The sequence below is a fragment of the Entelurus aequoreus genome, linkage group LG10 (genome assembly GCF_033978785.1).
Source record: "Entelurus aequoreus isolate RoL-2023_Sb linkage group LG10, RoL_Eaeq_v1.1, whole genome shotgun sequence".
Taxonomy (NCBI): Eukaryota; Metazoa; Chordata; class Actinopteri; order Syngnathiformes; family Syngnathidae; genus Entelurus; species Entelurus aequoreus.
This window is the reverse complement of record NC_084740.1, coordinates 51,608,426-51,635,497: the sequence shown is the minus strand read 5'-3', so window position 1 is coordinate 51,635,497 and position 27,072 is coordinate 51,608,426. Positions and strand designations below refer to the sequence as shown.

Sequence of the window (27,072 nt, the reverse complement as noted above, 5' to 3'; positions counted from 1 at the left end):
AAATATCTTGTCTTTGCAGTCTATTCAATTGAATATAAGTTGAAAAGGATTAGCAAATCATTGTATTCTGTTTTTATGTACGAATTACACAAAGTGTCAACTTCACTGCTCTTTGGTTTTGTACTTTGACAGTTTCAGCCCTAAATGTCCTGTCAGTGAGTTCCTGTGTCCTTGCTTGCTGTTTGCCCTCCTAACTGTGCCCAAATATCTCTGCCAGAATCGATAATACTGATTTGGAAAGGAGCCCTCAGTAAAGTGGGGCCCTGTCCAGGTCCAGTGGCTTCCTGGGACTGAAAACTTCAGTTAATCAAAGCAAGAATGAAGCGTCTTGACGTCTTTTGTCTTAACAGCGTGACCTCACCCATGCAGTGCGTCATTCAGCCCATCATGTCTTCAATGTGAGCGCCAGCTGCTCAAAGAACACTTTGTATGTGGAGCTTTTCACCACAAAATGACGGGCAGAGCATTGAATGGTGCTGCAGGAATGGTGGGCTGACTGGAAAACAAACACCAACCGTGGCTAGAAGTATCCCTGCCAGCCTATTTGAGCGCATCCTAATCTTGAGAACACACTGATAAAGTTTGAGAGCCTCCAGGATGAGTTACTCAGTGTGTGTGTGTGTGTGTGTGTGTGTGTTTTTGTGTGTTACAGCGTTTCTGGTGGAGAGCTGTTCGATTTCCTGGCTCGCAAGGAGTCGCTTTGTGAAGAGGAGGCCACTCAGTTTATTAAGCAAATCCTGGATGGAGTCCAGTACCTTCACTCCAAAAGGATTGCACATTTTGACTTAAAGGTACATAACAATCATCGACATACCTGGTAAGATTAGGAACTAATGTGAAATATATCTGATGTAAGAAACATGAGGCTATTGTGAACCACACTTCCTTCCTGTTTTCTGAGGTCCAAGCTCTCAGCTACAAACACGACAAGGTTATCTCATCACTTTGGTGTCGCCCACGCTGCACTCTCACAGTCACCGTCCTGTCAGTCTGCAGCTGTGGCCCCGCACTTCTTCTTGTTCAGCAAGACATTTCAACTTAAAGGCCTACTGAAAGCCACTACTAGCGACCACGCAGTCTGATAGTTTATATATCAATGATGAAATCCTAACATTGCAACACATGCCAATACGGCCGGGTTAACTTATAAAGTGCAATTTTAAATTTCCCGCTAAACTTCCGGTTGAAAACGTCTATGTATGATGACGTATGCGCGTGACGTCAATCGTTGAAACGGAAGTATTGGTACCCCATTGAATCCAATACAAGAAAGCTCTGTTTTCATCTCAAAATTCCACAGTATTCTGGACATCTGTGTTGGTGAATCTTTTGCAATTTGTTTAATGAACAATGAAGACTGCAAAGAAGAAAGTTGTAGGTGGGATCGGTGTATTAGCGGCTGGCTGCAGCAACACAACCAGGAGGACTTTAACTTGGATAGCAGACGCGCTATCTGACGCTAGCCGCCGACCGCACGGATGATCGGGTGAAGTCCTTCGTCGCGCCGTCAATCGCTGGAACGCAGGTGAGCACGGGTGTTGATGAGCAGATGAGGGCTGGCTGGCGTAGGTGGATAGCTAATGTTTTTAGCATAGCTCTGTGAGGTCCCGTAGCTAAGTTAGCTTCAATGGCGTCGTTAGCAACAGCATTGTTAAGCTCCGCCAGGCTGGAAAGCATTAACCGTGTAGTTACAGGTCCATGGTTTAATAGTATTGTTGATCTTATGTCTATCCTTCCAGTCAGGGGTTTATTTCTTTTGTTTCTATCTGCAGTTAAGCCCGATGCTATCACGTTAGCTCCGTAGCTAAAGTGCTTCGCCGATGTATTGTCGTGGAGATAAAAGTCACTGTGAATGTCCATTTCGCGTTCTCGACTCTCATTTTCAAGAGGATATAGTATCCGAGGTGGTTTAAAATACAAATCCGTGATACACAATAGAAAAAGGAGAAAGTGTGGAATCCAATGAGCCAGCTTGTACCTAAGTTACGGTCAGAGCGAAAAAAAGATACGTCCTGCACTACACTCTAGTCCTTCACTCTCACGTTCGTCATCCACGAATCTTTCATCCTGGCTCAAATTAATGGGGTTATCGTCGCTTTCTCGGTCCGAATCGCTCTCGCTGCTGGTGTAAACAATGGGGAAATGTGAGGAGCCTTTCAAACTGTGACGTCACGCTACTTCCGGTACAGGCAAGGCTTTTTTATCGGCGACCAAAAGTTGCGGACTTTATCGTCGATGTTCTCTACTAAATCCTTTCAGCAAAAATATGGCAATATTGCGAAATGATCAAGTATGACACATAGAATGGATCTGCTATCCCCGTTTAAATAAAAAAAAATTCATTTCAGTAGGTCTTTAAATGCACTCTTATTGATTGTTTTTTGGTGCGTAGTACTTATTTGATCCCTTTTTTGAAGAAACATATTCTGTGATTAAAACCCTGCATAGTCAGCAAAGTAATGAACAAATAATATGACAACAACTAAAATACAATACATTTGATAAATAACGATGAAAATCATTATTATTTTAATAATTTATCTGTGTTTTAAATTCCAACAAACAAACACTAACAAATATTTAAATAATAATATTTCACCAACTTATTTCGAACACAACAACCCATCTACACAATTTAAACAAAAAAAAATCATCTCAATACAATTTTATCATATGCAAAAAAACAACAGTAATTGTCAGGTTCAAACACTGATGACATCTATTAAACAAGACAAGAGGCAAAGAATGAAACAAAGACAGAATTCAATTTGGACTCAATATTGAGGAGAGTCGTCTGTACACTGTACCCTTGTACGGTATCTCAGCACGCTTTGCCAAAAGATTGCACGCCTCCTTTTATTTTGGACCCTCCCCGACCACATGGCCACTGCTGTTTCCAAAGGACAAAGGTCGCGAAAAGGTCGTAAACAATTCACAGAAAAGGTCTGTTCAAAAAGAGTTTGTAAAATAGTTAAAAAAGAGTTTGTAAAATACTTCAAAAAGAGGTCCATAAAAATAGTTCAAAAAGAGTTCGTCTGGAAATTGGGCAGGTCCTGCCATCTCTCCGCTTTGAAGTCCTTGGGTTAGAAAAATATCTTTCTGTTGATTACCATACATGAAAGAACACAGGAACACCTTCATCTTGCTTTCCCCCCCCATAAAGTGGACTTTTACGAGCCTTACCCTTGGTAAGTTTCAAAGACAGCTTTTGTCTTCTCACCAGACCCTCAATGTAACAACGTTTTTGTGACAATTTAGAAACAATTATTCTGACAGTAATAATAAAAGAAAATTAAAAACAAAGAAACATGTGTTTCCGAAAAGGAGCAAGAGCGTATAATGACCCGCCCCATTGCTCAGATCATCGGATTCTTATTCATCAATACAATACAGAATCACCTGATCCGTGACAATATTAAGCATAATAACAGGATACATATCGTATATAATTTAATTCACATATACTCACAAAAATAAACCCACTGATCATTTCATCAAATGTTGTTTGTATACATCCTAGGGCTTCAGGCAGATATCGATTTTTTTAGTAATCAACTAATCTATCAGTTAGTTCAAGTAATCCAATAAAACCCACTCAATAGTCTCACTGCATATTTTAGGGCAAATAGTTGACTTAAACAAAACATTTTCATAACCTTCATTCTTTTTTTCATTTAAATTGCACTTTTAACATGTGTTTATTTAAAACGATTATAATTGTAATCTTTGCTGTTCGCCGCCACAGAGATCCCAGCACTCACGCACCACCGCTCTCATGTTAGCTCTTATTGCAGCAGCTGTGCGTAAACGTTGTCCACATATTTAAAGTTCCGAGCACTTTTGATTAGTTACACTGGATAAATAATTAATGCAAGCAACAGAATATAAATCCAAGCTTTTTTCTCATTCAATTAATCGACTCAATCGATTATTTGTTGCAGCCCTCGTAAATACATTACATCCTTAAGGTATTTTATGATTTCTCCCCTTTGTTGTACCTATGACAAATATTATTTAGCAATTATTATTAAATCAAATAACAGATAAAATAAATATATATAAATATAATTCTCATGTTTATCAGTGGAAAACTTAATTTTTTTCAAATTAATTATGTTATATTAATATTTTATTTATTTATCATTATGTTTATGTGTTTGTACGTTTTAAACTAAAATTGTATATATATATATATATATATATATATATATATATATATATATATATATATATATATATATATATATATATATATATATATATATATATATATATATAATGGAGTAAATAACAACATTTTTGTAACATGTGACAATCATTGGTACTTTAATCTTTAATCTTTTAATATATATATATATATATATATATATATATATATATATATATATATATATATATATATATATATATATATATATATATATATATACAATTTTGTGTTTATAAGTGGAACAATAGAGTGATATTGGTGATTGTTCCATTAATATTTTGATGATTCATCAAAGTTAAAAACAGGACTTCTAGAAATGTAATTCGTTAATAATTGAAAAAGTAGTGTATGTAATAATATGATTAACATTAATGTATGTTTTTCACCTTTACGGTAAAATGTCTTTGGCTGTTTTAAAAAGTCGTTATTAAATGTGAAAAAATAAGAAAAAAGAATAAGTGTCTTTATTATAATTTTATTCAATGATTACTGTATATTGAATGATTTTGGAGTGACTTTGATTAATTAAATTAGCAAATCTAATATTTTTTAAATTACAAAAATTTTGTTATTTACTCCATTATATATATATATATATATATATATATATATATATATATATATATATATATATATATATATATATATATATATATATATATATATATATATATATATATATATATATATATATATATATATATATATATATATATATATATATATTTTTTCTTCCAGTTGTCACAATAAGAGGTAATATAATTCAGTCACAAGAATGTTGATAATACCGTGCAACCTTTTCTTTCTTTCTCTTTCTTTCATGTTTATTTCGAATATGTAGACAAAACAAAAACAAACAAATTTTGCAAAAAACAACAAAAAAGCCATTCAAGAATGAATAACAAAAACAATAATAATAATAATAATAATAGTAATAATAAAAAGCAAAAAGAAACAAGAAATGAAAATAAACATCAATGTAAACATATCCGAAAAGGAGTGAGAAGAAGTAAAAACTTATGTACTCCCACCCCTCTTATTACTTACTGTATGTTTAATAATAATAATAATAATAATAGTATATGAAAATGTTATGTTATATAAATACATATACATATATATGCAACTGTGCAACCTTTCCATGTATTACTACATAAATATGACAATAACATACATCGCAATGTTTTTTTTCTAATGCTGACACTTAAGGCCCCTTCAAAAAGGTATTTTGTTGTATTATTTGACAATGATAATATGTGTATTAACAAAACTGGGGGTTAGGTGGAAAATAATTGTTGACTTTGTTGACTTCAGCCTGAAAACATAATGCTGCTGGACAGAAATGTTCATCGACCCCGCATTAAAATCATCGACTTCGGACTGGCACACAAAATGGAAGACGGATCAGATTTTAAAGACATTTTTGGAACCCCTGAATTTGTTGGTAAGTTGTTTTTTTAAAAATTATTTTCAAATGTCTGTTTTGAGAAGTAAAACCAGTTTGTGGTGTGTGTGTGTGTGCGTGTGTGTGTGTGTGTGTGTGTGTGTGTGTGTGTGTGTGTGTGTGTGTGTGTGTGTGTGTGTGTGTGTGTGTGTGTGTGTGTGTGTGTGTGTGTGTGTGTGTGTGTGTGTGTGTGTGTGTGTGTGTGTGTGTGTGTGTGTATTTTGCAGCTCCAGAGATAGTTAACTATGAGACCTTGGGGTTGGAAGCAGACATGTGGTATGAGTTTTATATCCTAGTGGACACTTTGTGTACTGTACACGCTATCTACAAACATGCTTTAATCTTCTTCTAGGAGCATTGGGGTCATCACGTATATACTGTAAGTTCAATCCTAAACTTAAATGTACACAAAAAAAACCCATCAACAATAGTCAAGTCAACGTGTTTTTTGTTTCAGCTTGAGCGGCGCGTCGCCTTTCCTCGGCGACACGAAGCAAGAGACGTTAGGCAACATCTCCGCCATGAGCTACCAGTTCGACGAGGAGTTCTTCAGCAACACGAGCGAGCTGGCCAAGAGCTTCATCAGGCAGCTGCTGGTGAAGGACACGAGGTACGACGTTAACAACAATGGCCCTCTCACAAAACGTCACAATGCACAACGACGCATCTTGTTCTTGTTGCCTTTCACATGTGTTTCCCATTGTGTTGCACCTCCAGGAATTGAAAGCTAAACTGTCGGCATTAAGCTCGATTCGACCCTGAGGGAGTTTGCATCACTGTCTGTTTACTCAGCTGCATTCTCTCACTTTAGGAAACGCATGAGCATACAAGACGCCCTCAACCATCCTTGGATTAAGGTACTGTGTGTGTGTGTGTGCGTGTGTGTGTGTGTGTGTGTGTGTGTGTGTGTGTGTGTGTGTGTGTGTGTGTGTGTGTGTGTGTGTGTGTGTGTGTGTGTGTGTGTGTGTGTGTGTGTGTGGCTTTTACACTGTTAGAAGTGCAGTTGTGTTTTACCATTTGAGAGCATGTTGATCTGTTAATAACAACAGATCGAATGGGACCTTTATGCTCGCCGACACAATCTGATGAGATCCCAAGGAAGCGCTCCTCTTGGCATTCTGTTTCAAATGATTTCCTTAAAGGCCTACTGAAATTATTTTATTTTATTTAAACGGGGATAGCAGATCCATTCTATGTGTCATACTTGATCATTTCGCGACATTGCCATGTTTTTGCTGAAAGGATTTCGTAGAGAACAACGACGATAAAGTTCGCAACTTTTGGTCGCTGATAAAAAAAAAGCCTTGCCTGTACCGGAAGTAGCGTGACGTCGCCGGAGGAAGGACCCTTCACATTTCCCCATTGTTTACAATGCAGCGAGAGAGATTCGGACCGAGAAAGCGACGATTACCCCATTAATTTGAGCGAGGATGAAAGATTTGTGGCTGAGGAACGTGAGAGTGAAGGACTAGAGTGCAGTGCAGGACGTATCTTTTTTCGCTCTGACCGTAACTTAAGTACAAGGGTTCATTGGATTCCACACTTTCTCCTTTTTCTATTGTGGATCACGGATTTGTATTTTAAACCACCTCGGATACTATATCCTCTTGAACATGAGAGTCGAGAACGCGAAATGGACATTCACAGTGACTTTTATCTCCACGACAATACATCGGTGAAGCTCTTTAGCTACTGAGCTAACGTGATAGCATCGGGCTCAAATGTAGATAGAAACAAAATAAATAAATCCCTGACTGGAAGGATAGACAGAAGATCAACAATACTATTAAACCATGTACATGTAACTACACGGTTAATAATTCCCAGCTTGGCGAAGCTTAACAATGCTGTTGCTAACGACGCCATTGAAGCTAACTTAGCAACGGGACCTCACAGAGCTATGATAAAAACATTAGCGCTCCACCTACGCCAGCCCTCATCATTAGCCCATTATCAACACCCGTGCTCACCTGCGTTCCAGCGATCGACGGAAGGACGAAGGACTTCACCCGATCATCCGTGCGGTCGGCCACTAGCGTCGGCTAGCGCGTCTGCTATCCAAGTCAAAGTCCTCCTGGTTGTGTTGCTGCAGCCAGCCGCTAATACACCGATCCCACCAACAACTTTCTTCTTTGCAGTCTTCATTGTTCATTAAACAAATTGCAAAAGATTCACCAACACAGATGTGCAGAACACTGTGGAATTTTGAGATGAAAACAGAGCTTTTTGTATTGTGATACAATGGGGTACCAATACTTCCGGTTCAACAATTGACGTCACGCGCATATTTCATCATATATAAACGTTTTCAACCGGAAGTTTAGCGGGAAATTTAAAATTGCACTTTATAAGTTAACCCGGCCGTATTGGCATGTGTTGCAATGTTAAGATTTCATCATTGATATATAAACTATCAGACTGCGTGGTCGGTAGTAGTGGCTTTCAGTAGGCCTTTAAATTGAATTAATTGTTTGAATAAAAAAATATTCAAGGCATTACAATGAGAAGTGTTTTAAAATGTTGGTTAATTTAGTCCTTTATGTACAGTACAGGCCAAAAGTTTGGACACACCTTCTCCTCATTCAATCTGTTTTCTTTATTTTCATGACTATTTACATTGTAGATCATGGGTGTCAAACTCTGGCCCGTGGGCCAAATTTGGCCCGCCGTGTCATTTCACTTGGCCCTTGAGGCGATATCAAATTAACACTAGAGCTGGCCCGCCGATTATATTCAGCGGCGGTGCCGCGGTAACGTTGCATTCACCGCTATTTCTCATACATGCCAACCCTCCCAGGAGAGTAGCAGATTTCAGCGCCCGTCCTGAAAATCGTCACGTCCGCTTTTCATCCAGTCCAACGTGTGCTGGCCCAGTCGCATAATATGTGCCGCCTCTGCACGCACACAAAAGTGAATGCAACGCATACTTGATCAACAGCGATACAATTTACACTGAGGGTTGCCGTATAAACAACTTTAACACTGTTACAGATATACGCCACACCGTGAACCCACACCAATCAAGAATGACAAACACATTTCGGGAGAACATCCACACCGGAACACAACATAAACACAATAGCACAAATACCCAGAACCCTTTGCAGCACTAACCCTTCCGGGAGCTACAAGGAGGTGTTGGTGGTAGCGGGGGTGTATATTGTAGCGTCCCGGAAGAGTTAGTGCTGCAAACTGAGCAGTTTAAAGTCCTGAATGGTTGGTTTATTCATTGTTATTTTATTTTCAAATTTATTAGCCTGTGGAAAAAGTTAATGTTGATATTTACCTCAGAAGGCTGCAAATAGAAAAGAGGCATTACATATTTATTTAAATTGTATTTCATATGCCATTGATATTTTTTAATTATTATTATTTGAAACTGGATTTTGCATGTCACTATAAAGTTATATAAGCCTTGCTTGTTCAATATTTAATGCAAAACTTGTTTGGGTCCCTATCAAAAAGGTTAATTTGTTCAACTTTGGCCCGCGGCTTTGTTCAGTTTTAAATTTTGGCCCACTCTGTATTTGAGTTTGACACCCCTGCTTTAGAGTTTTATTACTCAAGTAAAAGTAAGGAGTAGTCACCCAAATATTTACTTGAGTAAAAGTAAAAAGTATGTTGTGAAAAAACTACTCAAGTACTGAGTAACTGATGAGTAACCTGTTCGTTTAATGATGACGGCAACAAATAATGCACAAAAACATAAAAATAGCAATGAGCAAATTCAGAGCCAGGAATATCTCTTAAGCAACTACAACAATAATACATATTAAATAATAATACATTAACATAAAAAAATTAAGGCAAATTGAGCCACAATAACTTAACAGCAACATAGGCTCAGTAGGCAGAGATTACAAAGGAAAATAACAAGTTAGCCTTTACGCAAACCATAAACTGATAGGTGTGGGCTGCACCTGAGAACACACTGATTGGTGTTTCTATGCATGCGTGCGTGTGTGTGCAACTGTGCGCGTGTGTGTGTGCGTGTGTGTTTGTGTGTCTATGAGGCTGCAGTGTGTTAATAAATGTCCCCACACGATGTACATTTGACAGTGATTCATAGCAGGGTAGCTAACATCAGCCTACGGTGACAGCCAAAATATCTACTAATGTTACTTACCGCCATGTGCTTCCTCAAATTTGACGTTGAGTTCATGTAAGCTTAATTGATTGGTGAAACGGAGTCAAACGGCACCGGTGACTGCATTTGATTGGTGATACGGAGTCAAACGTCACCAGTGACTGCATTTGATTGGTGAAACGGAGTGAAACGTCACCAGTGACTGCATTTGATTGGTGAAACGGAGTGAAACGTCACCAGTGACTGCATTTGATTGGTGAAACGGAGTCAAACGTCACCAGTGACTGCATTTGATTGGTGAAACGGAGTCAAACGTCACCAGTGACTGCATTTGATTGGTGAAACGGAGTCAAACGGAGTCAAACGTCACCGGTGACTGTATTTGATTGGTGAAACGGAGTCAAACGTCACCAGTGACTGTATTTGATTGGTGAAACGTCACCAGTGACTGTATTTGATTGGTGAAACGGAGTCAAACATCACCAGTGACTGCATTTGATTGGTGAAACGGAGTGAAACGTCACCAGTGACTGCATTTGATTGGTGAAAAGGAGTGAAACGTCACCGGTGACTGCATTTGATTGGTGAAACGGAGTCAAACGTCACCAGTGACTGCATTTGATTGGTGAAACGGAGTCAAACGTCACCAGTGACTGCATTTGATTGGTGAAACGGAGTCAAACATCACCAGTGACTGCATTTGATTGGTGAAACGGAGTGAAACGTCACCAGTGACTGCATTTGATTGGTGAAAAGGAGTGAAACGTCACCGGTGACTGCATTTGATTGGTGAAACGGAGTCAAACGTCACCAGTGACTGCATTTGATTGGTGAAACGGAGTCAAACGTCACCAGTGACTGCATTTGATTGGTGAAACGGAGTCAAACGTCACCAGTGACTGCATTTGATTGGTGAAACGGAGTGAAACGTCACTAGTGACTGCATTTGATTGGTGAAAAGGAGTGAAACGTCACCGGTGACTGCATTTGATTGGTGAAACGGAGTCAAACGTCACCAGTGACTGTATTTGATTGGTGAAACGGAGTCATGCGATAGATCCTACTTTGAAGGTCTGTCTGACAAACCAAAACAAACAAAGCGTGCATTAACAGATGTATAAAAATCAGTAGCGAGTAGCGAGCTGAATGTAGATAAATGGAGCGCAGTAAAAGTAGCGTTTCTTCTCTATAAATATACTCAAGTAAAAGTAAAAGTTTGTTGCATTAAAACTACTCTTAGAAGTACAATTCATCCCAAAAGTTACTCAAGTAGATGTAACGTAGTAAATGTAGCGCGTTACTACCCACCTCTGGTACTAGATAATTAAAGATAGCAAGCGGTTACCCCGACACATTGCCACAGTTAGTGGCTAAACATCACTAGCTGTCATCTTGACGACAAGCTCCAGTGGTGATGTTTCATGTTTGCATCCATGCATGCGATTGTTGTTTTTGATGTGCACCGTGTGGACACCAGCATGACCCCAGGAAGCATCTAACACAGCGGTAATGTCCTGTGGATGCTCTTACCCCTGCCATGGCTTCTGCTGTAGGGTCACAAACACTAACCCTACAGAGCCACTTCTGCAGCCTCTGACTCAGTGTTCCTCCATCCTTGTGTCAGAAGACCTGTGGCCGCCCGCCGGACATGGCCATCCTGGAAGCTGAGCAGCTTAAGACCAAGCGTCTGAAGGAGTACACCATGGAGTCCCACTCCAGCATGTGCCAGAACAACACTTACGCCAACTTTGAGCGTTTCTCCCAGGCGGTGGAGGACATTGGGTCGATGGAGATGGGGGTGGCGCAGGTGGCGGGGGCCCACCGCACCTTGCAGGGGGACCTGGAGGCATTGCTGGCCATCTTCAATGACAAAGAAGCCTGGTTCGAAAAGGAGAAGGAAAGCGCCAGAAAGCAACTCTCCCAAATCCGCTGTGAGTTCCACAAAATGGAGATCACCAGGAGGCTGCTGCAGGAAGACTTGACGGGCGTGGGCACCACCCTGGACTGCGTCAGCGGGAAGTACCAGCAGAGGCAGAGTCACCTGGACACGCTCAGGCAGGAGCTGACCTCGGAGCTGCAGTGGCTGCAGGAGGTGATGAGCTCTCTGCATCTGCAAGGAGCAGCAACACTGGAGGAGCTGCAGGCCCAACAGGCCCTCACAAAGTCAACTTAAAGGCCTACTGAAATGACATTTTCTTATTGAAACGGGGATAGCAGATCCATTCTATGTGTCATACTTGATCATTTCGCGATATTGCCATATTTTTGCTGAAAGGATTTAGTAGAGAACAACGACGATAAAGTTCGCAACTTTTGGTCGCTGATAAAAAAAAGCCTTGCCTGTACCGGAAGTAGCGTGACGTCACAGGTTGAAGGGCTCCTCACATTTCCCCATTGTTTACACCAGCAGCGAGAGCGATTCGGACCGAGGAAGAGACGATTACCCCATTAATTTGAGCGAGGATGAAAGATTTGCGGATGAGGATCGTGAGAGTGAAGGATTAGAGAGCAGTACAGGACGTATCTTTTTTCGCTCTGACCGTAACTTAGTTACAAGGGCTTATTGGATACCACACTCTCTCCTTTTTCTATTGTGGATCACGGATTTGTATTTTAAACCACCTCGGATACTATATCCTCTAAAAAATGAGAGTCGAGAACGCGAAATGGACATTCACAGTGACTTTTATCTCCACGACAATACATCGGCGAAGCACTTTAGCTATGGAGCTAACGTTATAGCATCGTGCTTAACTGCATATAGAAACAGACGAAATACGCCCCTGACTGGAAAGATAGACAGAAGATCAAATATACTAGTATTACTATTAAACCCTGGACCTGTAACTACACGGTTAATGATGTACCGCCTGGCGAAGCCTAGCAATGCTGTTGCTAATGACGCCATTTAAGCTAACTTAGCTACGGGACCTCGACAGAGCTATGCTAAAAACATTAGCTCTCCACCTACGCCAGCTCTCATCAGCTCATCACGACCCGTGCTCACCTGCGTTCCAGCGATCGACGGCGCGACAAAGGACTTCACCCGATCATTGATGCGGTCGCCGGCCCAGAGACGGAGGAAGTCAAGGTGAGGACAGCGGCGTGGCGGCGGGCGTTGTAGCTTTCGACGACCCCCCGGCCGCCATCAGAGTCGGCAAGAAACATATATTTCCCCAAAGTTACGTACGTGACATGCACATAGCGACACGCACGTACGGGCAAGCGATCACATGTTTGGAAGCCAAAGCTGTACTCACGGTAGCGCGTCTTCTATCCAACTCAAAGTCCTCCTGGCTGTGTTGCTGCAGCCAGCCGCTAATACACCGATCCCACCTACAGCTTTCTTCTTTGCAGTCTCCATTGTTAATTGAACAAATTGCAAAAGATTCACCAACACAGATGTCCAGAATACTGTGGAATTTAGCGATTAAAACAGACGGTTTATATACCGTGCTATTCCAAAATGTCTCCTTCCACCCTTGACATCATGTGCAAATGTCATCATACATAGACGTTTTCAGCCGGAAGTTTCGCGGGAAATTTAAAATTGCACTTTATAAGTTAACCCGGCCGTATTGGCATGTGTTGCAATGTTAAGATTTCATCATTGATATATAAACTATCAGACTGCGTGGTCGGTAGTAGTGGCTTTCAGTAGGCCTTTAATATGAATGTTTTGGAAGCACATCCCTTGAATGGAATAGAATGATGGGAATATTCAGTATGTGTCTCCATGCTGACTACACCTACGTGAAAATGAAAGCAAATATGCTTTGCAGCTGTAACACCGACTTCTGGGAGGACGTTGAGCAATATGTTGGAGTGAGAGGTCACAGCTTCTTCTTCTCCAATCACATCCAAACATGCCTCCATGGATCTTTGTGTACTAGGGCACAGAAACGGACCCTTCCCCTAACTTCCCACACAACGGGAACATTGATTTATGAAGGGATTATAGGAGTCCAGCCCCAGCGGATAAATATTGGATTGTCATAAATATTTCTTGGAACATGATGTTTAAGCGAGCTCGATTAATGTTGGCTGGAATTTGATAGCTTTTGGCAAATGGAGGCAATAACTTGTTTGCCTTCACTGTGTTGTGAAAATGAGGCCATAAAGGAAGCTTTTTAATGGAATGTATTGGAACGACACATTTTATTTATTTATTTTTCATTCCATTTTATTATGTTACTTTAATTTGTTGCTTTCCTCTTCAAGAGCACTTTTATTGACAATATATTTATTTAATTATTTTTGTATTTATTTGAATGTCGTATTTTCTTGGTTATTTTTTCTCAAAAATATGTAATCATGCTTGTAACATAAACTGATCTACACATTGTGCACCTTTCTTTATTAAATCATTCACTGTTTTCATACAACTTTGAATTTAGTTTTTTACGCTAGAAACATATTCATTAAAATGTGTCCACTTGGGCAATTATTATCATTATTATTTCTTCCTTCCCTTGTGTCTCCACAGCCTCACAATTCCAAACAAGCGATGGTCAAGAGGTTGTCGGTGGTCAACTTAGAGAACTTCAAGAGGCAGTATGCCAGGCGTAGGTGGAAGGTAAAGTCTCCAAGCACAATTGAGAAATCAATCTTGCTTATTATTGATGATTTTTTTGCCTTTCAACGGGTCATTTTTATAGCTCTCGTTCAGGATTGTGGCTCTGTGCAACCACTTAACCCGGATCATGAAGAAGGGTCACAAGCTGCCGGAGCAGAGTACGGTAGGAACAGACTTTTGTTGTGCCAGCAAGCACCTGATTACCACAATGCAGGAGACTAACTTATTGGTTATAAAACATATACAGTAGAATCAACAGGACTCTTGCATTTACATCTTAAAATTGGAACTAGGAAGTAACTGTAACTTCCATAGAGACCATTGTAGAGATTTAATACTTGACATGTGTCCTTCAAAATCAATATTTTCTTACATTGAGACATGATGACATTACGTTTTTTTTTTTAATGCCGTAAAGATTTTATATGTATTTTTAATTTTTATGTGCTCTACGGAGCACTTCATACAGTACTTCACATTCTGTATACAAACCTCAAAACCAGTGAAGTTGTCACGTTGTGTAAATGGTAAATAAAAAGAGAATACGATGATTTGCTAATCCTTTTCAACTTATATTCAATTGAATAGACTGCAAAGACGAGATACTTAACATTCGAACTGGTAAATTTTGTTATTTTTTGCAAATATTACCTAATTTGGAAGTTGATGCCTGCAACATGTTTCAAAAAAGCTGGCACAAGTGGCAAAAAAGACTGAGAAAGTCGAGGAATGTTCATCAAACACGGGTGAACAGGCTAATTGGTGTAAAAGAAGCTTCCATGAAATGCTCAGTCATTCACAAACAAGGACGGGGCGAGGGTCACCACTTTGCCAACAAATGCGTGAGCAAATTGTCAAACAGTTTATGAACAACATTTCTCAACCAGCTATTGCAAGGAATTTAGGGATTTCACCATCTACGGCCCGTAATATCATCAAAAGTTTCAGAGAATCTGGAGAAATCCCTGCACGTAAGCGATGATATTACGGACCTTCGATCCCTCAGGCAGTACTGCATCAAAAAGCAACATCAGTGTGTAAAGGATATCACCACATGGGCTCAGAAACACTTCAGAAAACCACAGTTGGTTGCTACATCTGTAAGGGCAAGTTAAAACTCTACTATGCAAAGCGAAAGCCATTTATCAACAACACCCAGAATTGGGAACAGGTGGGTGCCATGATTGGGTATAAAAGCAGCTTCCATGAAATGCTCAGTCATTCACAAACAAGGATGGGGCGAGGGTCACCACTTTGTCAACAAATGCCTGAGTAAATTCAGATGAATCCATAATACAATTCCCTTCAAGAAAAAAGGTACTTTTTAATTAAAAAAAAAAAAAAAAGCCTTTTATCCAAAAATGCGTTACTCGTTGAAAAACAATCCAAAAATGGTCCATCATTTTGAAAACCCAGAAATGGAGTTAAAGGCCTACTGAAATGAAATTTTTGTATTTAAACGGGGATAGCAGATCCATTCCATGTGTCATACTTGATCATTTCGCGATATTGCCATATTTTTGCTGAAAGGATTTAGTAGAGGACATCGACAATAAAGTTCACAACTTTTGGTCGCTGATAAAAAAGGCCTTGCCTGTACCGGAAGTAGCGTGACGTCACAGGTTGAAGGGCTCCTCACATTTCCCCATTGTTTACACCAGCAGCGAGAGCGATTCGGACCGAGAAAGCGACGATTACCCCATTAATTTGAGCCAGGATGAAAGATTCGTGGATGAGGAACGTGAGAGTGAAGGACTAGAGTGCAGTGCAGGATGTATCTTTTTTTGCTCTGACCGTAACTTAGGTACAAGCTGGCTCATTGGATTCCACACTTTCTCCTTTTTCTATTGTGGATCACGGATTTGTATTTTAAACCACCTCGGATACTATATCCTCTTGAAAATGAGAGTCGAGAACGCAAAATGGACATTCACAGTGACTTTTATCTCCACGACAATACATCGGTGAAGCACTTTAGCTACGGAGCTAATGTGATAGCATCGTGCTTAAATGCAGATAGAAACAAAAGAAATAAACCCCTGACTGGAAGGATAGACAGCAGATCAACAATACTACTATCAGGAGACACCGAACCAAACACTGGACCTGTAACCACACGGTTAATGCTGTGCCGCCTGTCGAAGCCTAGCAATGCTGTTGCTAACGACGCCATTGAAGTTAACTTAGCTACGGGACCTCGTCAGAGCTATGATTAAAAACATTAGCGCTCCACCTACGCCAGCCCTCATCTGCTCATCAACACCCGTGCTCACCTGCGTTCCAGCGATCGACGGCGCGACGAAGGACTTCAACACGATCATCGGTGCGGTCGGCGGCTAGCGTCGGATAGCGCGTCTGCTATCCAACTCAGTCCTCCTGGTTGTGTTGCTGCAGCCAGCCGCTAATACACCGATCCCACCTACAGCTTTCTTCTTTGCAGTCTTCATTGTTCATTAAACAAATTGCAAAAGATTCACCAACACAGATGTCCAGAATACTGTGGAATTTTGAGATGAAAACAGAGCTGTTTGTATTCGGATACAATGTGTCCGAATACTTCCGTTTCAACCATAGACGTCACGCGCATACGTCATCATACATAGACGTTTTCAACCGGAAGTTTCGCTGGAAATTTAAAATTGCACTTTATAAGTTAACCCGGCCGTATTGGCATGTGTTGCAATGTTAAGACTTTGGGTCGATAGTAGTGGCTTTCAGTAGGCCTTTAAAATAATACCCTTATAATAATAACCTTATAATATGGGTTGCTCTTCATAAAAATAACTCCAAAATGTAACCCAACACTAGCAGCTCATAAATTGGGTTATCAAAATAACCCAGCATTTTTGTGTGTGTCTTAATTGAAGAAGTTATTGCTGCACATCTGAAAAATGTCAGGTTGCGAAAGAAGCAGACAAGCCAAATCCAAAGACTTTTTACAATTTCTCGCTCCAAGAACTTGATCTCTTTTGAATAATATTACAAATCCATAGGGTTCTTGAATTGATAGAGGACCAAATTCAAGTGAAAAAGCGTTTGAGTAGCGAAAACAAAAATCCGCTTAGCCGATCCACGACCTGGGTTAGCAAACATCCAGCGTCAGTTGTTCCAAAAGATGGGCTTTTTTTGCTTGACCTACATGAATTGATGTCACTCTGAAAGTCAAATGTTTTTCAGTAGAAATGTGTGTTAACTGCAGCCTTTGTTTATGTCAGAGGGATTGTGAAAGCGACCAGGAAGAAGACATCCTAAAGAGGCGGCCGAGGACCAGAAAGAGAAGCAGCACTTCCTGAAAGCTCTTAAAAGCCTGTCTGTTGTGACACACACACACACACACACACACACACACACACACACACACACACACACACACACACACACACACACACACACACACTTACACACACACACTTGCAGCTGTCACCCTATATAAACCTATCCATGCCAACAGTCTGGAATGCTTCATTTGTCCGTGCGAGCCTCCGCCACATAATCTGCCGCCGTGTTACTTAGCATTTTCAAATAACAGCTTGTTTACTTTTCTGCCATAGTAGGATTATTGTTGACGTCTTGGAGAACGTAGACGACTTCCTCTAATATTATGCAGTCTTAAAAATCCTTCAGCTGTCGAGTGTTAACACAAAGACTGCTTTTTTTATTAAAGGCCTACTGAAATGAGATTTTCTTATTTAAACGGGGATAGCAGATCCATTCTATGTGTCATACTTGATCATTTCGCGATATTGCCATATTTTTGCTGAAAGGATTTAGTAGAGAACATCGACGATAAAGTTCGCAACTTTTGGTCGCTGATAAAAAAAAGCCTTGCCTGTACCGGAAGTAGCGTGACGTCGCAGGTTGAAAGGCTCCTCACATCTGCACATTGTTTACACCAGCAGCAAGAGCGATTCGGACCGAGAAAGCGACGATTATCCCATTAATTTGAGCGAGGATGAAAGATTTGTGGATGAGGAACGTGAGAGTGAAGGATTAGAGTGCAGTGCAGGACGCCAGGGTGTATCTTTTTTCGCTCTGACCGTAACTTAGGTACAAGCTGGCTCATTGGATTCCACACTTTCTCCTTTTTCTATTGTGGATCACGGATTTGTATTTTAAACCACCTCGGATACTATATCCTCTTGAAAATGAGAGTCGAGAACGCGAAATGGACATTCACAGTGACTTTTATCTCCACGACAATACATCGGCGAAACACTTTAGCTTCGGAGCTAACGTGATTGCATCGTGCTTAAATGCAGATAAAAACAAAAGAAATAAACCCCTGACTGGAAGGATAGACAGCAGATCAACAATACTACTATCAGGAGACACCGAACCAAACACTGGACCTGTAACTACACGGTTAATGCTGTCCAGCCTGGCGAAGCCTAGCAATGCTGTTGCTAACGACGCCATTGAAGCTAACTTAGCTACGGGACCTCACAGAGCTATGCTAAAAACATTAGCTATCCACCTACGCCAGCCCTCATCTGCTCATCAACACCCGTGCTCACCTGCGTTCCAGCGATCGATGGCGCGACGAAGGACTTCACCCGATCATCAGTGCAGTCGGCGGCTAGCGTCGGATAGCGCGTCTGCTATCCAACTCAAAGTCCTCCTGGTTGTGTTGCTGCAGCCGGCCGCTAATACACCGATCCCACCTACAGCTTTCTTCTTTGCAGTCTCCATTGTTCATTAAACAAATTGCAAAAGATTCACCAACACAGATGTCCAGAATACTGTGGAATTATGTGGTGAAAACAGACAACTTAAGCTGGCCCCCGTGCTATTTCAAAATGTCTGCTCCAACCCGTGACGTCACGCGCATACGTCATCATACCGAGACGTTTTCAGCCGGATATTTCCCGGGAAATTTAAAATTGCACTTTATAAGTTAACCCGGCCGTATTGGCATGTGTTGCAATGTTAAGATTTCATCATTGATATATAAACTATCAGACTGCGTGGTCGGTAGTAGTGGCTTTCAGTAGGCCTTTAGGCTGGCTCTTTTTGGAGCAAGGAACCATATTTGGTTACTTTATAAACAAGAGTTCAAAATGGACCTTGAGTGCTTCATTATGAGGCAGTAAAATAAGTTATGATTACGATATACTGTCTTTTTGTCTGTGTCATGTATAGTAAATATCCAAGTATTTCAATAAAACAATATATGACCATCCTCCTGTATAAATAACATCTATACATATTTAAAGTGCAAGTTTTTAATGCAACTATTTGTTCATGATACATTTGATGTACTTATGGTGTAAATATAAATATCAGTCTTACCAGTTTTAAACAAAAACGTTCCTCTTTGGTCGGTTTACTTGTATGTACTGTATATTGAAATGGTGGTTTAATAAACTCCTGAACATAATCTTTGAGTGTCACTTTTTTGTCCGTCATTTAAATATGGAAGTTATAAAAACGTCATAAATGTGGTGCATTCAAAGACCCTTGTTCAAAGTTAGAAAAAGGTGTCACAATGTGTTAAGGACGGAGAAACTTAACCCCTTGGAGATTCACTAATAATAATATAATCATGACAATGTATTATTTTAACTAGGGATGTCCGATGATGGCTTTTTACCGATATCCGATACTCCGATATTGTCCAACTCTTTAATTACCGATACCGATATCAACCGATACCGATATATACAGTCGTGGAATTAACACATTATTATGCCTATTTTGGACAACCAGGTATGGTGAAGATGAGGTACTTTTTAAAAAAATTATAAAATAAAATAAGATAAATAAATTAAAAAGATTTTCTTGAACAAAAAAATTAAAACAATATAAAAACAGTTACATAGAAACTAGTAATTAATGAAAATGAGTAAAATGAACTGTTAAAGGTTAGTACCATTAGTGGAGCAGCACCACGCACAATCATGTGTGCTTACGGACTGTATCCCTTGCAGACTGTATTGATATATATTGATATATAATGTAGGAACCAGAATATTAATAACAGAAAGAAACAACCCTTTTGTGTGAATGAGTGTAAATGGGGGAGGAAGGGTTGGTGCACTAATTGTAAGTGTATCTTGTGTTTTTTATGTTGATTTAATACATTTAAAAAAATAAATTAATTAATTAAATTTAAAAAACCGATACCGATAATAAAAAAAACGATACCGATAATTTCCGATATTACATTTTAACGCATTTATCGGCCTGCCGATATTATCGGACATCTCTAATTATAACTCATCTTACAAACCAAATGATTTACTGTGTTATCTAGATACAATCTATATGTATTAACCCCATCTTTAAAAAGCCAAAACCATAATCACCGTAGTTTTCGGACTATAAGGCGCACTTAAAATTCTTTGATTTTCTCAAAACTCGACAGTGCGCCTTATAACCCGGTGCGCCTAATGTACGGCATCCTTTTGATTTTCTTTAACGACCTCGAAGCTATTTTATTTTGGTGCATGGTGAAATGATAAGTGTGACCAGTAGATGGCAGTCACACATAAGAGATACGTGTAGACTGCAATATGACTCAAGTAATCAACGCCATGTTATATGTTTCATTGAAAATATAGAACTTTACACACGGTGCTCAAAAATCTATCAAAATGTTTTAGTAGGATTTTGGTAAGCTATGAAGCCACACCGCTTGATGGATTGTACTGTGCTTCAACATAGGAGTATTACTATGGTGTGTGTATAAGGTAAGACATATTATCTGGTGATTTGTTTCGCAATATTATGCAAAAGCAACTTTTCTTACCTTCTGGTACCTGCTGATCTTTATTTGGGATCTGCATAAGTCCTGAAAAATTGTGCGTCCGCCTTTGTAGTCCGTGAACAACCGTAGTCGATAATCTTCTTCTTTTTCTCTATCTTCTTGTTATGTGACATTCATCCTCCGCTGTTGCCATTTCTAATATAAAGTAGTGTAAAGTTCTTACTTATATCTGTCAGTAAACTCGCCATGAAAGTGCTAAAACATACCGGTGTAGTGAGTTTACATTAATTACCCAAGGAACTTTAGTTACTAGAGAGTTCCGGTCGGACGGTTTTTCACGGGACACATTTCCGGCCTTGTTGTTGCACTAGTGAGCCACGGATGAGGAGATGCTGCTCCGTTATTGATTGAAATAAAGTGTGAATGTCATTAAAACAGTTAGCGCCATATTTTGACACTTCATCCACTCCCGTCCTTGCACGCTACACCGCTACAACAAAGATGACGGGGAGAAGACGCTGTCCAAGTGGAGGCACGTAAATAAGAGCGCCCACAAAACGGTGCATCCTGAAGCGACTGTCAGAAAGCGACTTGAAGATGATGTGTAAAACATCATCTATGCAACATTTTGAGCAAAGAGCCACCATTACATGTTATGTACACCACAAGGAAGTGTTTTCCATTAAAAAAAGGAAAAGAAAAAGACCCCTTTAACGTGCTTTATAATCCGGTGCTCTTTTTGTATGAAAAAAGACCTGACTAGACCCGCTCATCGGCAGTGCGCCTCATAATCTGGTGCGCCCTATGGACAGGTAAATACAGTAAGGTTTTTACATGAAAAAAAGCTGGTTTCTACCCAAATCTACACAATAATGAGTGTTTTAGTAGTGCATGTAAACATACAACATGTGTGTGTATGGCGCGGCCACATTGAGTTTAGGGTGGGTTGGGTGCCCCTTTCGGAGTCTTCTGTCTGGGGGCCCAGAATTTGGTGCTACGCCCCTGAGTGCAGCAATCATTCTTTTGAGCTGATCTGAATTAAATGTTTGGCAACAACACAAAGTAGGCCAGTGCCACAAAGACGCAGAGAAAGTTGTCCACGTCAACAAGTGGGTCAGCCAGAAATTCCCACACTGATTGCTGCTGACAAAATCTAACAGTTTGATGCTATTGCTTGTTAAGAAAAATATAAGATAACAAACACTTATGTTTGAGTAGTAATAAAGACTATGGAATATACACTTATGACTAGAGATGTCCGATAATATGCTTTAAAATGTAATATCGGAAATTATCGGTATTGTTTTTTTTTATTATCTGTATCGTTTTTTTAAACTTTTTTTTACTTTTTTATTTTTTATTAAATCAACATAAAAAACACAAGATACACTTACAATTAGTGCACCAACCCTTCCTCCCCCATTTACACTCATTCACACAAAAGGGTTGTTTCTTTCTGTTATTAATATTCTGGTTCCTACATTATATATCAATATATATCAATACAGTCTGCAAGGGATACAGTCCTTAAGCACACATGATTGTGCGTGCTGCTGCTCCACTAATAGTACTAACCTTTAACAGTTAATTTTACTCATTTTCATTCATTACTAGTTTCTATGTAACTGTTTTTATATTGTTTTACTTTCTTTTTTATTCAAGAATTTTTTATTTATTTATTTATCTTATTTTATAATTTTTTTAAAAAAGGACCTTATCTTCACCATACCTGGTTGTCCAAATTAGGCATAATAATGTGTTAATTCCACGACTGTATATATCGGTATCGGTAATTAAGAGTTGGACAATATCGGAATACCGGATGTCGGCAAAAAAGCCATTATCGGACATCCCTACTTATGACTTTTGACCTCCCCTACCGTTTTTCTTTTTTATAAAATGTTTATCTTTAACATGTATTTATTTAGCAATAACTGAAAAAAAAAAAAAAACGTAAGTCATAATTATGAGATAAAAAGTTTAAATAAAGACAAAATAAATTTGAAATGATGAGATAAAAAGTCATAATTATAATTCATCATTTTAATGTGTCGCATACTTGTCCTAATTTATCTCATAATTTCGATTTTTTTTTATCACACATTTGTGATTTTTTAAAATCTCATGATTCCCGATTTGTTTTATCTCAACCTTTTGACCTTTTATTTTATTATTATTATTTTATTTTTTTAATTTCATAATTAGGAATTATATCTTCTAATTATGTCTTTTTATCTCATAATGTTGACTTTTTATTTAATTATTTAGATGTTTTATTTATTTCATGATTAGGACTTTATATATTATAATTATGTCTTTTTATCTCATAATGTTGACTTTATCTCATAATTTCGACTTTTTATCACACAATTATCTTTTTTTTAAATCTGATGATTTCGATTTTTTTTATCTCATAATTTTGACTTTTTATCTAATAATTTTGACTTTTTAGTGAATTATTTAGATTTTTTTTTGTATTTGATAATTAGGACTTTATATCTTATAATTATGTATTTTTATGTCATAATGTTGACTTTATCTCATAAATTTTACTTTTTATTTCATAATTATCACATTAATTGTTTTTTTCAAACGGGTTTTCACGTTATTCTAATAGTTTCAAGATGAATCATAAAATATGGCATTTGTGGAAGAAATGCTCCACATTAAAGGTGGGCGGGGAGACTTTTAAGAGTTGAAAAAGGTATGACCCAGGAAGTGAAAGAAAAGACCGGAAGTGGGGAAGGTAATGACAGAGACACACCTGCTAATTAAAAAAGGAAGAGGACCGTGGAAGCAGTTTGATAAGATGAGAAGTAAGTGTTTAATATCACACATATCATCATTATTGTCACTTTTTAGTACTAAGTACTGATTTGTATCTTAGCTAAAATAGTAAACACATTTTTATGTATATGTAAATGTATTCAGTTATAAACATTCATTCACTTTCTTCTTTCCTTCATGGATCTAAACTTTACCGCTGCAGCCCCAAAATCAATGTTTTTTAGCTGACGAAGACCACTGACTCCTTATGGGCATTAAATATATCAAAATCAAGTACCTACTGTAGTGTTTACTTGTTGAAATACCCTTTTTTGAGCTAATATCTACCCAAACGACCACTTTGCTGCAGCCAACAATTGATTTGAAGGGTATTTCAACAAGTAAACTGTACAGTAGGTACTTGATTTTGATATGTGTAATGCCCATAAGGGTATTCTAGTAAATAAATATGCAGAGATAAGATGTGTCAGTATCAAAATATTACTTGAAATCAATTTTTGGCAGGAGTACAGTGGTCGTTTGGGTAGATTTTAGCTCTGTAAAGAGTATTTCAACAAATAAACAGTACAGTAGGTACGGTACTTGATTTTGATGTATGTAATGTTCATAAGGGTATTCTAGTCAAATATGCAATGTGTAAATATCAAAATATTACGTTCAATCACTTTTTGTCAGGCAATATTACATTTAATGAACATTTTACATAAATGAATACATCCAAACACTTTATAAATATTTATTATGTGCACGAAGAAATACCAGTTACAATTGTATGTAGCTTCTAAACAAGAAAGAGGTTTTATCACATCAACATTGGAATAACAACAGTCCTTTAAAGGCCTACTGAAAGCCACTACTACCGACCACGCAGTCTGATAGTTTATATATCAATGATGAAATCTTAACATTGCAACACATGCCAATACGGCCGGGTTAACTTATAAAGTGCAATTTTAAATTTCCCACGAAACTTCCGGTTGAAAAACGTCTATGTATGATGACGTATGCGCGTGACGTCACTAGTTAAACGGAAGTATTGGTACACCATTGAATCCAATACAAAAAAGCTCTGTTTTCATCTCAAAATTCCACAGTATTCTGGACATCTGTGTTGGTGAATCTTTTGCAATTTGTTTAATGAACAATGAAGACTGCAAAGAAGAGAGTTGTAGGTGGGATCGGTGTATTAGCGGCTGGCTGTAGCAACACAACCAGGAGGACTTTGACTTGGATAGCAGACGCGCTAACCGACGCTAGCCGCCGACCGCACGGATGATCGGGTGAAGTCCTTCGTCCTTCCGTCGATCGCTGGAACGCAGGTGAGCACGGGTGTTGATGAGCAGATGAGGGCTGGCTGGCGTAGGTGGAGCGCTAATGTTTATATCATAGCTCTGTGAGGTACCGTTGCTAAGTTAGCTTCAATGGCGTCGTTAGCAATAGCATTGTTAAGCTTCGCCAAGCTGGAAATTATTAACCTTGTATTTACATGTCCACGGTTTAATAGTATTGTTGATCTTCTGTCTATCCTTCCAGTCAGGGATTTATTTATTTTGTTTCTATCTGCATTTGAGCCCGATGCTATCACGTTAGCTCAGTAGCTAAAGAGCTTCACCGATGTATTGTCGTGGAGATAAAAGTCACTGTGAATGTCCATTTCGCGTTCTCGACTCTCATTTTCAAGAGGATATAGTATCCGAGGTGGTTTAAAATACAAATCCGTGATCCACAATAGAAAAAGGAGAAAATGTGGAATCCAATGAACCCTTGTACCTAAGTTACGGTCAGAGCGAAAAAATATACGTCCTGCACTGCATTCTAGTCCTTCACTCTCACGTTCCTCATCCACGAATCTTTCATGCTCGCTCAAATTAATGGGGTAATCGTAGCTTTCTCGGTCCGAATCTCTCTCGCTGCATTGTAAACAATAGGGAAATGTGAGCAGGCCTCCAGCCTGTGACGTCACGCTACTTCCGGTACAGGCAAGGCTTTTTTTTATCAGCGACCAAAAGTTGCGAACTTTATCGTCGTTGTTCTCTACTAAATCCTTTCAGCAAAAATATGGCAATATCGCGAAATGATCAAGTATGACATATAGAATGGATCTGCTATCCCCGTTTAAATAAAAAAAATTCATTTCAGTAGGCCTTTAAATCTCATTAATACCACAGAAAAGGCAAACTCATTTTCCGTACACGGTAAAGGCTCGAATCATGTCAAACACGTTGCGTTACAATAACCACGAAGATAAAGTATTTGTTTTACACCGGCTAGTAATCCGCTGTGGACAGACTAAGCCAAGAAATGCAGGTTTAGTGAGCGGCGAAGGAAATATACATTTTTGGCAGGCAATCACATTTCGGCACAACACCGGCAAATATAAACAAAACAAAACACCTGCAAAAAGCGATAATCAATAAAAAATAAAAAAAAGCAAACTAGAGTTTGGCAGGAGAAGGCAGGGTCGGTAATACAAATATTTAAAAAAGGGACGCGCAGACTTCCTTTCTGATGTCAATGCATAAAAAGACACAAAAGTGCGTTAACGCCAACATTGCCCATATTTGTTCTCATTGCCCTAAAGGAGACTGACAAATACTGTGTCATCTGCATACTTTAAAATAGTCCGATTTTTAAAAGTGCTCTGTCAATTGATTCGATTAATCGCTCATTGTTCGAAGAAAGACACACTTTACAGCCTCAAATAAACAAGGATGCACATAACATTACAATTTTTTTTTTTTTACGTTGGAGCATTACTATATATTATATAAAAAATAATAATATACATGAGTGTAGCCTATAACCAGGTAGATAATAAATAAAGAACCCAACCAAATAAAAAGGCTCCTCCAAGCACCCCATGCGGTTTGGATCTGATACATTTTTACTAAACATATTACCCAAGCGGCAAAATACAAATTGAAGCTTTTCTCTAATCAAATTAGTGTGTTTAAACGATGAAGTGTTGCAATCCTAGCTGAGTTAGACCTGTCAGGGCCTTGTTAAGCTAAGCTGAGACAAGAGAAAGAACTCTGCTTCACCTGCCCTGGCTGCATTCAGTCTACGTATTCAGTCTATCTCCAGGCTGGTGACTGTACATTTTTAAGCCGTGCCCTCACTGATATACGAGACGCCCGCTATGCGGAGTGGTCATTGCTCGAGAGTGAAGCCGCGTGCCTTCCAGGATGCAGCTCGTGTAACAGTTCCGCAGCCGGCATGCTGCAGAGATCAATTCTCTGGTTTACCCCCAATAGCTTTTCTG

At 39.0% G+C, this 27,072-nt stretch overlaps 1 protein-coding gene across 2 annotated transcripts in view; it reads left to right on the top strand.

The window, feature by feature from the left end:
• Window positions 1-19,694, top strand: part of dapk2b (death-associated protein kinase 2b) — a 57,918-nt gene extending 38,224 nt beyond the window's left edge. Inside the window, exons 4-12 of one of the 2 annotated variants that reach the window (XM_062061146.1) lie at window positions 653-791; window positions 5,525-5,654; window positions 5,882-5,930; window positions 6,007-6,033; window positions 6,112-6,264; window positions 6,466-6,511; window positions 14,228-14,317; window positions 14,400-14,480; window positions 17,533-19,694. In XM_062061146.1, coding sequence (XP_061917130.1) covers window positions 653-791; window positions 5,525-5,654; window positions 5,882-5,930; window positions 6,007-6,033; window positions 6,112-6,264; window positions 6,466-6,511; window positions 14,228-14,317; window positions 14,400-14,480; window positions 17,533-17,610 — 793 coding nt within the window. In that variant the 3' untranslated portion in view covers window positions 17,611-19,694. Of the gene's footprint in view, window positions 1-652; window positions 792-5,524; window positions 5,655-5,881; window positions 5,931-6,006; window positions 6,034-6,111; window positions 6,265-6,465; window positions 6,512-11,365; window positions 11,930-14,227; window positions 14,318-14,399; window positions 14,481-17,532 lie in introns of those variants that run through there. The other variant, XM_062061147.1, reaches the window with a different exon arrangement.
• Window positions 19,695-27,072: the final 7,378 nt, after the last annotated feature.